Source organism: Aphelocoma coerulescens, chromosome 1 (assembly GCF_041296385.1).
Source record: "Aphelocoma coerulescens isolate FSJ_1873_10779 chromosome 1, UR_Acoe_1.0, whole genome shotgun sequence".
Classification (NCBI taxonomy): Eukaryota; Metazoa; Chordata; class Aves; order Passeriformes; family Corvidae; genus Aphelocoma; species Aphelocoma coerulescens.
Genome location: NC_091013.1, coordinates 63853006 through 63867101, shown reverse-complemented (window position 1 = coordinate 63867101; position 14096 = coordinate 63853006). Strand labels below are relative to the sequence as shown.

General features: G+C 39.9%; 1 protein-coding gene across 2 annotated transcripts in view; it reads left to right on the top strand.

Moving 5' to 3' along the window:
• The window catches only part of TSC22D1 (TSC22 domain family member 1), a 93650-nt gene that overhangs the window by 70071 nt on the left and 9483 nt on the right, over nt 1-14096 (top strand). The window contains exon 3 of one of the 2 annotated variants that reach the window (XM_069010215.1): nt 2572-2739. The exons of the other annotated variant lie outside the window; for it this stretch is intronic. Within the exon in view, the coding sequence (XP_068866316.1) occupies nt 2572-2617 (46 nt within the window). The 3' untranslated portion in view covers nt 2618-2739. Of the gene's footprint in view, nt 1-2571; nt 2740-14096 lie in introns of those variants that run through there. 2 annotated transcript variants of the gene reach the window in all.

Sequence of the window (14096 nt, the reverse complement as noted above, 5' to 3'; positions counted from 1 at the left end):
TTGGTCTCCCAGATAACCTTCATCATTTTTTGCTCACCTGATTAGAGCAATTAAATTCAAGAAAACCACTGATAATTACTGGCTATGGAACTGAAGTCACAGTTTCTAGCTTGAGGGGTATTTCAGCACTTCTGCAATGTTGTCACATTCTGTGCTTTTGACTGATAAGGGAAGAAATGAAAATATAGTGAGAAGGTCTCTGAAGAAGATGCTTTGTCAGAAGCAGCTAATTTCAGAATTGCTGGCTGTTGTTACATAGCCAGATAAGAAAATTGAAGGTAGTGACTTTCGGTCTTTTCTGAAATTAACATTGGCAAAGGCAATCAATTTAGAAGTGTACCAAAATAGATACAGGGTAAGAGTTAAATGTTCACAGTAAAAATAATGAAGTATAGGGCTAGTGCTCTCTTCCAATGCCTGCTAAAGGAGCTAATGCTTAATGTTAGGGTGTTGTTGACACTTGAACTAGTGTAGCTTAATCATTCCGGGTGGGCCACTGATGGGATTCATCACAGGAAAAGACCTGTGTGATATCAGTGTCTCAAAATGTCAAGGTATTTAGTTTGCCACCTGTGGTGTTTACTTCGTTGATGCTGTTTTCCTGTCAAACCTCTTTAAGCATTTCAGTAGGTTTCACAGCATGATGGAAGTCATTTGTACAAGAACAGACAACACACACAGAACACTTGTCAGACCCCGAAGTTTCAGTTTCAGCAGCGAGTTACACCCTTCTTTCTTCTGCATGCACAGCACTCGCCTTGTGCTGCTCATGAGAGGTCCTGGGGTTGTGCAGGAGCCAAATGCTTGGGCCTGGTGAAGTGGTCTTCTCTTGGGAAGCGATGTGTTAATGGAGGGCTTTATTCTGGTTTAAACATCAGAGAATCACTTTTTAGCTAGATCCTGCCTTGCAGAATTTCTGGCCTAATTGAAGAAGAGAGGCAGGATAACAAAGCATTGTTCCTTCCATGGAAAAATACTGGGCATGGCAGAGAGAACCCCCAGTCGGTCTGGTCTCTGCAGCTTGCTTAGAGCAGTGAGGGTCATGTTAGAACTGCTGTGCTTGTGATACCGAAAGGGCTTGGTTACTCCTGTATGAATTGGTGCTTTTGTGGTGTCTCAGAGGTGATGTTCTACTTGCCTCCTTTTTTAAATAGTCTGACTTGTTAAAAATAAGATGGTAGCCTTATGGCTCCCAAAGCTTATTGGGCCTGAACTGCTGCTTGAGTACAGGCTGCTCTCTGGAATCTGAAAGAAAGGAAGAATTTTGAACTCTACAGCTATCTTCCCCCAAATTTTCTTATCTTGATAATGGTTAGAAATACATTATTCTGAATCTTTAATTTACTCCTTTAATGTGCATGTCACTAAATGCATAGGGAATGTCTGCTGTAATTTAGTTTCATAAAGCTCCAGTATTACTGAGGAAGAATATCGTAAGCGTAGCTGTAACTGGTTCCTGTTAGCTCACACCTAGTAATCAGTCTCAGTTTGGAGGTTTGGGCAGGACAGAGATTTATTCTGCAATTTTCCTGTGAAGGTTTTGGATGGCCCTTTTCAATAGGAAGCTCTGAGTCTTTCTTCATGGTGTATTTGTTGAAACTGTGAGGCTCCATTTCATGGATTGTATGACTGTCTACAACTACAACTTCATAGTATTCTCAAGTTCTCTCTTGTATGCTTAAGTTAAATGCCAACACCACCAAATGTGGTTTGGGGAGCAGGGTTCCTTCCCCTCCAGTCTGGCTGAATGTCTGCAAATCCTTAATTTTAAATTTTATATTCAATTGATGTAACATGCAAAATAAATTGACAATCCCTTGCAGCAAAAAATGCTGAGCTGCTGATACTGTGCTGTGTCAGTTCATGATCATCAGGCTTCTTTTTAATCAGAGATTCCACTGGTTTGTGTTTTGCAGGTGCTACAGCGAAGGAAAGGAGCACTCACTTTAGATTAGGATAACAAAGCATAGCCAGGGTAGAGAGATGCCTTACTTGTAGAAGTGGAAGGGATACTGGGCTTGTCCCCTGTAGGCTTAAGCTTATTTTACTCATGTCCGCAGTACGAAAAACAGTAACCAGTAACTATTCTGATTGGTAGTACATGTTCAGTATCAGTGCTAACAGAATTCTCCCGTTTGAATATGCTTTGATGACATTTGCTCTTCTGTATGGTTAAATGACAGAAGTTCAGTGACTTTCAGTTAGTGGAATGTAAAGCCCTCACTGGCAGATGACTCACTGTGGTTCTTGGAGAAGACTGACTTGTGTAGCTGCTCCTTCATGCTTGTGCTGGCTTCCAGGTGTTTCTAATGTGTGTTCTTAAATCAGGACTGCTCTCGGGATTCAAAATCATATCTCTTTAGAAGCCAGGGTGAGGGATGTGTCCTATTTGATAATTTAAAAAAATGTCTCTTCCCTGGATAATTAACTCAGAATTAACCAACCAGAATTTTACAAAAACTTGAGAGCTATGTGATGTAAGTAATTTCTTGAAGGGAAAACAAACGGATGAGTTGTTGGAAGAAAATTCTCTTGCGTCATTAAACACTTAAATTATTTCTTCTTGTGCAGGAACTCCTCAAGCTGCTGGTTGCTGACAGGTTGGAGGATACTGTAGGAAAGTTGCATTTATCTGCTGGCCGTTTTGGGTTCTCGCCTAAACATCTGCCTTTGGCCATGCCTTGAGGTGGCTCCCAGGCTAAATGGATGTTTCAGATCCAGTGAGATCTTCCCTGTATGTGTTTCTTGCTCTTTCACACAGGAAGGATTTGCTTTTCAGCAGTGTATGTAGAGGTACCAAGATGAAAATAAAAATTGATGTAAACTAACAGGCTAAACATGTGTGACTGTAGTGCTTATCTCTGTGTAACTGAAAGCCATACCTTTGGTATTGCTTTATGAGAGATGTATATGAAAATTCCTCAGATGTTCAATTAGGATGTTAATAGCTAAATACTTCTTTTTAAGTTGCTTAATGATGGACTGAAAGCTATCTCCCCTAACTGCACTTCATTACAGCCATTCAAAATAAAAAGATAGCAAAAGTACAGCAGTGATTTTTTGCTGCTAGCATTTGGGAATGAAATACTTCCCAATTTGTTGTCCATGTTCTTGTCTTTCACCTCAGTGCTTTGGTTTTCACAACAGTGCAAATGTCTTTTTACAGTTTTTTTTGGTGTTTTTTATGATTTCTTGCTGTCAAAACTATTTCCTTTGATAATATAGCATGCGTTGCTTTACTGATGGGTTCTATTATTTTCTGAAGTCAGTTTCAGTTTTTGTGTGCTGCTGTTGCTGACTAGAAGCCTTGCAAAACCCCTTTGGCAAGCACTCCATAAAGATTGATTTAAAATAGGAGGGTGCAAGGTAAGAGGCATTAAAAATCCTGTAGATTAGGATGCAAATGGTGTATGGGACATATCCCATGACAGTAAGCACTGTAACTTCATATGAAGGTTTCTTTGCTGTATTTGTAAAGTATTTTTTAGCCCTTAAACATCTTAAGGATTGCATCTTTGTAACTTTTAAAGTTTCCAGAAGAACTTGAATGCCTGGTATATTTTCTGCTTTATCAAGCACTCATGGGCACATCCGAATTCTAAATTTATTCTTAGTTTGTTGCATCATGTCAAAATTGATGGTTGTTACTGTAGGGTGCTTTGTGTCTGTAGTCCAAGGGTTGGCTTTCTTTTCTGCTTTGTCTTATGGTGAAGTCTGCATTATTCAAAGTGTCTGAAGTCCTCTATAGAATGTGGAAAGTGAACCTACTAAATGTTTACCCTGTGAAGGTATGGCAGCTTAATCAGTGGTGTGTGACATGCTGAGGAATTTGGGCTGAAGTGCTACACTTCAGACTGACATTAACAATAAATTCTTCTGGATGAATGCCAGATTTATTCACTTACAGGTTGGATTTAAACTTGGGCTGATGTATTTTTTAATTTTTTTTTTTTTGAAGCAAAACTGTCAAGGGGTACCACAAATGAAGAATGTTGAAATAGGCTTCCCCCTTCCCTCTGGACATAAGAGCTATGGGTGGGAGAGAACCTAGGTACCCTGATGCCATCATGCATGAAATCTTGTTTTTTGTTTCATTAAATGTTAAAATGTGCCTGTTTCTGACATTCTAGTGTACCCAGAGTGATAATTCATCTGTGCACAATCTGTCACTTTATATAAGAGCCAGGATAGTTCAGGACAAAGGAAGGAAAGCATAGCTTGATGCTGAATTCTTGAATGTGACAGGAGAAGAACGAAGATCCTTGTACTTCAGGCATTTTTCAGTTGCAGCTGGAGGGTATTTTTAAAGCAGTAAAAATATTCAATCTCTTAGTTGATCCAGTTGGCTTCCAATTACTTAGTGGTTTCTATTACCTGTAAGTTGTCAACTTACACATAACTGAGTGATGCTTTTAATTACTTGAATGCACTGGAACCAACTTTGTCAAATTTATGGGAAATGCTTCTGAGAAAAAATACGTAGTTGTCAGAATACCTGCCTCTGAAGCAGTTGTGTTTTCACTTTAGTTTGTTTTCAGTCTGGCAACTGACAAAGCATATTCTTTGCTGCCTTTTGTAAAGGCAAGAAGTGGAATTGATAAGGTTCCTCTGGGGCACAACCGCCCCCCAAATAAAAAGTTGATTAATTTGAATCAGGTGCTTTTGGATCAGTGGTATAGAAACCATTTTCCATGACATAGCTAAAGAAGTAGCATTAAATGAAGCCTGGGAGTGTTGCCTTACTGTAAAGTCATCACCAGAATTGGGGCTGAAGCATGAGGAAAGGTGATTGGTGTTACCAGAGATGGAGTTAGTTATGGTTTTTCTTTGTGGGCCCAATGGTGAACTTGATGCTTTGCAGAATGAAGCAGCTGAATATATGCTGTAGTTCTGCATCATACATGCTTGAGTTTGTATATATTTACTTTTCATTTTCAAACTGACTCTGATGTGGCTTCTGCTAATAAGCAGAGCAAATTACAAGGATTTTAGCAGAAATTCATTAGAAGGATGCTGCAAAAATAACTATTTGCAGTATATTTTTGTGTGTGGATGTGAGTTGATAGAACCGTTATTAATCTTTCCTAAATTTTATTCAGTGCTTAGATTTGTGTCTCTTAAGAAACTGCTTTTGTGCCCCATGTAATCTAATATTTAGTGATCTTTCTGACTGTACGGGAAACCCAGATTGAGTCAGAACAGCACTGGAGCTGAGCGATGTATCAGTCAGATGTGCATAACTTACAGGACCCTGTTTTCAACTCTCATGACACAGCTGCTAGCATGATGGAGCTCCTGTCCAGAGGGCATCTTGGCATAGGAAAGGAGAAGGGAGACTGTCTGCAGAAAAGGTTAACGTCCCTGCTTTAGTCCCTTTCCCACTCCAGTATACAGCATGTATTCATGGTGTCAGGCATCCTGGAACACACCTGTGACCAGTGTGTGTACTGTATGCACAGTAGATATGGAGAAAGGGTTTTCTCCTACCTGGTGTCGACCGTGCAGCTTTACAGGCAACAGAAGGATCATAAAGAGTTAGGAGAATGGCAGCTTAAAACCTATCAGTTCTGTTGGTGCAGTTCTGTGGGATACAGACTTAGCTGAGCCTGACTGCCACGGCTCAGCTGTGCAGAATGTCCCAGGGAGGTTGTAGCACATCTGACATATGAGATAGTGTAACCAGTAGGATACATTAGGAGTTACTATTGTACGAGTCTCTGACTCTGGAAGGATATATAAGGATGCCACTCAAGGTAAAATTTGTCTCAGTTCAGCTTTCTGGAGTTGGTTTTGAGCATTCTTCTAGTCAGCTTGATGCTTCAGCTCTCTAAAATAAGCAAGATTCCATGCTGTAAGTAATATTTCATCTTGAATACTGAAGCTATTCAATAATACTGGGTCAAACTTTCTCAGTAGTTGTTTATTGGTATGATTGCTGTTTCCTTTGCTCCTTGTTTATTTTTCATTGAAGCCTGTTGACTTTGATTCACCTCTCTCTTACATGTGGTTGTACTAAGTGAGCGTCCACTTGAAGCTTTCAAGAGTAGCTCTGCTTTCAGAGTAAACATCTCTCTTTTAGAGCTGTTATATTAGTCTGCCTCTTTTCCAAGGATCAAGATCCAGGAATACAACTGCTCCACCATCTGAGTGGTCCCACCTCTGTGCCTTTTCATTGGGAGTGAGAGGAGAATACTAAAATCAGCCTTGACTGTTACCCATTCCCATGCTGTGCTGAGAGAGATGGACTTAATGCAATGAGAGAAACATTTATTGTAAAGTGTAACTTGTCAGCTTCAACTCCTTGGTGTGCTTTAAAACAAACACTGTGCTCTGTCCTTGTAAGACAGGCGTACAAGGCTCTGGGAAGACCATTTAGAAATATTCTGCTCTCCTTCACAGTTAGTATATCTGAAGCCCCGTTTAAATTATCTGAACTCCCTCTAGGCTTTGGGAATGGGGAACTAATCCCACTGGATCCTTCATTTCCAAGGGTAAACATTTTGCATTTTTTCTTTTCTTTACTTCCTCACTACCTCCTATATAAAATATTCCCTGTGTGTGATGGTAGACTTCTTGGTTCTAAGTAGAGTTGGTTTTAACTCTCCCTTCCTCACCCAAGCCAGACTCCTTTATTTTTTATTGAGTAATACCTACTTCTCTTGTAATAAATCACCTCTTCACCACATTGGCAAGGTACAACAGAAGTGCAGGTAAATAATATATGGCCATACTCTGAGCCAGCTGACAGAGGGCAGGTTTAGATTAGGTATCAGGAAGAAATTCTTTACTGTGAGGATGGTGAGACACTGGCACAGGAGGTCCAGGGAAGCTGTGGATGCCCCATCCCTTGTAGTGTTCAAGGTCAGGGTGGATGGGGCCCTGAGCAACTTGGTCTAGTGGAAGGTGTCCCCGTCCATGGCAGGGAGGTTGGAACTAGATGGTCTTTAAGGTCCCTTCCAACCCAAATAATTCTATGATTCTAAGAACTTGTTCAACCCTTTCATTTGGTTTCTTTGCAATATATCTTACAAGGCGAATACACTTGAGGAGACACATCTGACATCATTTTAGCAGTCAGCAGTAAGCCCAAGTGACATTTGCTAGGTTGCATTTCTGGTTTTGTCTCTGCATTTGTGTGGTCTTGGTCTGATGGAAGAGTGTAACCACTGTAATCAATGCCCATGCTCTCTGGTTGGTGGGAGTTCCTGCATGCATACTGCAAGTGGCTGGCTATTTCCATGGTGAGGGGTTATCTCTCACTCTGTTGCTTGCCTCTGGAGTAAGGAAATGAATCTTCTTTGCTTCGCTACATTGTACTGTGGGAAGTCAACTTTTCTTCCCACTGAAAAGCATTCAACAGGGTCGAGGAAGGAAAATGCTTACACTGAAGCAAGTTGGATAATAAGCCTGTGCATATAGGCTCATAGTTACATGGCAGAGGGTTACTACAATGCACCAGAACCTCCTTATGGCAATCTTTTTGTGTTTGTGAGGAAGAATATACAATATTTGATTGAATTTTGGCTTGATAGATGATGAGTTGCTATCTTTATCTGACTAGCTAGATACATGTCTCCAACTCTCATCACTGGTTCTTTTTAAAGTAGCAGTGAGGGACAGGATTTGTCTGTGTAAAATATTTTCTGGCAAACAGGCTACTGCCACTTTGGTGTCTAATTAGAAGTGCCATTAAGCCTTAGAACTTTGATTTAAGAAACAGTATAACTTGAGCTGCCTCTCTAAGCAGAATTAGCTGCCTATAGTGATTAACATGTGCTTCACAAAAAGTGGGAGCAGGTTGAATCAGCTTCAGTCGGTGAATTTGGCACTGCTGAGAGAAGATGCATTTGTTTGAGATTTGAAAATGTAATCATGAAGATTTTAATCTCTTTTGATGCTTTATGTAACAGAACACCATGTGACCTCAGGATCTGTGGTGTCACTGTTCGCCCTTCTTGTTTTTCTTGATCATGACCAACCAGTATTAAACTCAGCAAACTTTGAATTGAAGCAAGTGGATAATCTTTAACGGGCAAGGCTTTGCAATTCCTTAAAGTGCTGCAGAATTCAGGACGCGTGGTTAATAGTGGAATGCTAAGGCTAATCTTACAGCCGCCAAGGAGCGAAAGGTATTTCTTCTGACCCTCCACCTGGGGGAAACTAATCAGCAGGTACGAGATAGATACATCAATGAAAGTGACACTTCTCCAGAAACAAGGTCCTGACCAAATAATCATGAAAGTGTTATTTTTGGAACTGGAACGACACCTAAAGAGGTATTTACAAAGTTTTTAATATGTAGATGCCTGATTTATTTGCTTTACTTTTTGGGGGGTTCTTTTGTTTACACAAGTATTTAATACTTCTAAGTTAAGGTGCTTGGCACTTACTAAAACTATTTCAAGCTAGGAATATCATACTGGTTGAGAATATTGTCATTCAGAGTTGATTACTTTTTCAGTGAAAATCTACATGCTTTGAAATATCTTTACAGCAGTATTTAATCCATATTATAAAACATTTGCTCTTACAGTACTTCTATTTCTTCATTTCAAAAATTGTTATTCTAGTTATTACAAATCTTAAGTAATATAATATGAAACCAAAAAAGAGAATTTGAGAAAACAGGATTTGAAACTCATTATCAAATAAGTTTGTATTCATTCAAATACTTTTCATATATAATATACACTATCTTCTGTACTGTCACATGATCAAAGAAAAGTTTAGTTAATCAGTCTTGTTAAATGTTTGGAGAGCATTGAAATACAGCTTAGTCTTCTGCAACCTCCTTTTCCATATAAACAGTGAAATATGAACTGCATGTTTTTGATGTGGTTCTTTCTAGTGTTTAAAGTAAATTCCAAGTAACTTGGTGAATTGGAGGAATTCTTTTATTGAGTTAAAAATATATGACAGTGGGGGGGAAAAAATGCCCTGACTCTTCATGTTGCAGAGTTGTTTTTCTGTGTACAGAAGGAAAATACCCATCTGTGGGAGGGAGCATGGAATTTGTTCCTAACTTCTGATCTCTGAACTGGTGCTTTTGTTATGCCACACCCTTAAATTCTAACCCCTTGATCTTATATAAATGTTTACATATATCAACTAATACATTTAACTTCATATTTTTGTCATGTTATGTTTGTGGTATTCCCTGGGGAGAATAGCTTTCCTCTGTGAATGGTGCCTCTTTAAAGAATATAAAATTATACACTGGAAAACATTTTTTTTTTTAAAGCTCAATTTAAATTTTTTTCAGTAATTGGCAGTTTCTGAAAACACGCTTGAACTTTCAAATGAACCGTAAAATTGTACTAAATTAATCAGAATGCTTAAGGATAAGTATAATGGAAATCTTCTATAATAGCAGTTGATCTATAATGGCAACAGGTACGTTATGTGTGAGCAGCGCATGGATGCAGCAGTGACTGGTATCATATTACTGAACAAGGGAGGTAGTGTTGAGGAGATTGTTTCCTACCATCAACCAAGCTATTCCACAAAATATGTAATGAAAAAGGTGTGGTGGAGGTGTGATTTTCTTGAACCTTTCTGCATTATTAAAAGGTTTTGCTGTGAGTGACTTTTACTGATACACACAGGAGCATGATGTAGCACCTCTAGTAGTAAACCAAAGTCTGCATCTTGTTAACATTATACAGAAAACATGGACAGTTTCTCCTGTAGCCTTACTCTGCAAGCTACTTTCTAGTTCATTTTCATTTGCCTTTGTTTCCTCTAGTTTCTCTGGCAGAGATGCTGTTTTTTTCCCAGTTGTTTTTCTGTGAATTCAGGTTGGTTGGTTGTCATGTCACCGCAAATTGCAAATGGTAAATGGCAATTGCAAATGGCAGCCTTTCTTGGCTAATATTGCATGTGACTATGTGTTTTTTCCCCAGACTGACCCTGCTGAATGCATGGGTCAAATACAAAGAAGCATTTAGTTTTTTCTGGCGTAGATGCAGAATTTGAGAGTGAGTGCAGTTGTCCATGGCTTGCTGGAGGAAAGAGAAGTGATTCTGGGGTCAGGCATCTCATTTAAAACATAGAGGATATGGATGGTGAATCTTTTCCTACTTGCAGTCATTGGTCAAGGGCAGTTTGCAGCATACTGAGAAGGACTTGTCCTCTTAATAAAATTAAATACTTTATGCATATTTTTCATTTTAAGTTTGGCTGCCAGAATGAAGTCCAAGATTCAGAGTTTAGGCTCTGGAGCTCCACCAAGTTGTTTTGGAAAAGCAACCCCTAATGTCTATGTGCTACTGGGGAGCTGTCTAGCACTAGACTGCTGGAAATGGTGATTATGTGGGTGTGCAGGAGCTCCAGCCTCTAGTGTAGTGCAGACTGCAGACAGGTGCCTGTGTCCACTTCGGATGTACACTAGCATCTTTCCATATTTGTACCAAATGAATGGTGGTGTGGCATCCTTCATATATCTTTTTGAAACTTGGTTGGAAATGCAGAAGATGTGATCCTGGGGAGGGTGGGGGGAAATAAACAGAGGTCAGAAGATACTTCAGCCTCTGGTTATGGCATAAACTGGAAGGAGGGAGCACTGGGTATACCTGCTAACTCTTAGGATGGGTAAAGTGGGCTGTAGTTGGTTAAAATACATGAATATTGAAGTCAAGCATGAAAACGTCTGTCTTGCTGTTATTTAGGTCATCCCTATCAGAACATCAGTAATTTAAATTTGTTGAAAGTGTACCTGAGTGATGGGCATCCAGTCTCTACCTGACAGGTGGATTTGGCAATGTTAGGCTTTACAGGTGGACTCAATGATCTTAAAGGTCTTTTCCAACCTAAATGATTCTATGATATCAAGGGATAGAAATCCCACTGTACTTATAAGCTAATGTTATTTTTTTTAAAAAAAGAGGTTTTAATTCATCATTAGGCAAATACTAAGTAGTTGCACTCTAATATGAAGAAATAAAACAAAAGTTTGATAGGCCCTTAAACCTAGTATTTTCTCTGTTTAAAGGTCATTTTTCACTCAAGTGACATCTCAGTCCTTCCAAGGATTTCAAGGATCCTTTCAAGTACCTTGGCATCTTTCAGTCTATCAGTATAAGTAAATTCCCCCAACCCCAACCTTGGAATGAGTTTAATGTTTCTTTTCTACCTGCTTCGGTTTATTGACAACTTGTTTTAAAATGCTGAGTTCTTCAGAAATAGGGCTGAAAAACAGGTTTGGTCAAACTAATTCAAGTCAGGAGCCTATCTGAGTGGCAGCAGTGCTACCCTGTGACTCAAACATTCACTTACAAATATCTTTGTTTATAGTTGTCATGATTGCTTGTACCAGAGCTGGTGATCGATGTTACTGTTCACGTGGCGAGGCCCTCTACCAATTAGTAGTAGCTGGGAAGAGTCAGAGAGGAGTTCCCCTGTTCTGTACCTTGTGTGGGAAGAGGCATGCCTACCTGGATGGGAGGTTACCTTGTGTGGGTTTTAGAAGAGATCCTTCTGTCCTCTGTGCTTGGTGGGGCTCTGCAGCAGTGGTTCCCTGGCTCTGTCTGTGGGGCTGGAAGAGTGGGGCTTTAAATTCTGTGTTGCAGTAGGGATTTTCTCTCCTTCCCTTATACTGAGAGGAGTGTGGCAGCTCATCGTGCTGATGCTGTAGAAGAGTGGCCACTGGGCTAACATCCTGTGTAAGAATGAGGAAACGTACCTGGGAGCTGTTTTGGACTCCCATGCATTACTAACTGGGTTACTCAGACTTCTGATACTGCAGTTGCTTTGGTTTTGTTTTTGTGGGGATTGGGTTTTGTTTTGAATTATTTTAAGCCACAGAGGTTCAGGGTTTCGTTATAATGATAGTGGTTTCTGAAGGATGAAGTAATTGTTTTTCAGAAGTGTTAGGTACCTGACATGATATATACATGAGCCTTGGACCTTGTATATACAAAAGAACCTTGGACATCTAATTAAATGTTTCAGGTGCATGTCCACCAAAAAACATGCATCAGCAGTTTTAGGGAGAGGACAGGAATGCTTCATAAACAGGGTGCCACTCATAAATGTAGCCATCACTGCATAAAGACGATTAGCCAGACACTGATTAGGTATGAAATGATATGCTGTAATCTTTCCTTCGCAACTTGTGTATTAAAAGATAAAGAGAATGTCTTCTGCCGTTTGCAGAATGTCTGGCTCAAGGGTGGCTAAATGTCAGTGGTGTGTGCCCCATGTGGCCACTATGGATCCAACAGTCTTGAGGTACTTGCTGCTTTTAAGCTAGAAGATGCTGTCCTGTGGAAAATTAGAGCTTCTTACTGCCTGAGGTTCCTTTACAGGATCAGTAGGGTACTGAGGAAGGCTGGATCCCATTTGAAGGAGAACCAGGACTTCAGGATATACACCCTTTTGTAGATGACCTGGGCCTGTGCCAGCTGTTTGCAGTCTCTGGTCTAGAAGGTGCTCCAGAGACATGTTCAAAATATGCTGAGCCAGCACATCTGTGTTCTGTTCTTTTTGGTTTGCAGTGTGGCAGGGTTTCAAGAACGAACTGTTGTGCCAAAGTAGGTAATACATCCCTAACGCCATAAGGCACAGTCAGGTCAAATTAAAATTTTGATCAATCTGTTCTTTAGGTAATTTTTAAGTTTTGAAGCACATAGTCATTTCATAGTCTTACATACTTTCCCAGGTATCTTGTATTCTATTTCAAATCAATATTGCTTTACAATTTATTCCTTCAGCAAGGAGAGTGTAAATGGAGATACACTGTTGGGATTTCTGCGACTGTGAGTCAGCAGGATTTGTGTCTCTTAAATCACTGAAGCTGTGCCTGGATTAAGAACCCTGGGAGTGCTTTCCTACTCCAGAGTTGAGCTGTACCTGGTCTCAATTCTGTACTGAATTGAAGCATGGGCATTCATCAGATTTCTTTCATATGCTTGTTTTCACAGATGGGGGGAAGGTTACAGGGGGAAGCTACAGGTTAGGCAGGAAATTGTCCCACAAATGCTCAACTCGGTGGCTAATAAAGTAAGGTGTTGGGGTACACTGCACTGTGCAGTAAATCAGGTCACATTCTTATTTGTTCATGGAAATTCTCCCCATGTTTCCTGAATGGTTGGAGGCACATGGGATTTGATATCTATAAATGAAGATCTCCATTCAGGTATAAAAATACCTTTAAATATGCTACAGTAAATTCAGCCTGTTAAAGTACAGTTCTTCTTGGATGGTACAGAAGGTCTTGAATTTTCCCTGTATTTTCGTAGGAACTCACCAAATTATGATAAACTGTGGGTTGTGGCATTGCTAGAGTATTTTGACCACTCTGAGATTAGGAAATATGACATTTCAAATTTGTGTAGTATGCACGCATTGGACCCAGGGGAGTTAATCTAAAATCATTTACCTATTTGTTCATTGATACTGCTGATACATGTGAAGCCATTTGCCAGTGATTGCAGAGAGACTGAAACTGGGCAAGTGTAAATGGGCAGCTGGATAGAGGTCTGTTGTCTTAAAATACCTGCTGAGGAAAAAAAGTGGCATTGAACTCTGAGCTTATTGTCTTTATTTTTCTATACGTGTAAACAAGTTGCAGTGTTGGGAATTTATTATTACTTAACAGAAGGACCTTAAAACGGTTCTGCACAGCAGGGTGGTAACGAGGGATCTGCCACCACAAAAGCTGAGAAGTGGCCGATTTTCATTCTCGTTCACGGCAGATCAGATTCCGCATCCCGAATGCTCCTTTCTCACACTGAGGACTTAGGTTTTGTGTCTGTACTTTACATCAGCTGTTCTTAAGAATTTCTGTAAAAGCTGGGGTAGGGAACTTCATTCCCAGCTTCCTGAAGACCATAGGACAATGCTGATTAATTGGAGAGGTTTTGGCTTTGTTCCTAGCAACCCTGAGTTGTCTTCTTGTGTGATAGGCTTCTGTGGGAAATACAGGCTTAATTTCAAGTGTTGCACCAAAAAATGGCTATCAAAGGTCAAATGATATTCAGTGAGAAGTGTAGACCAGCTAGCTGTTAATGCTATATAAATACTTTTTTAATAAGCATGACTAAATTATTAGCTGATCTAAGATTTTCAATATAGTTTCAAGGGTAACAATTAGAAAC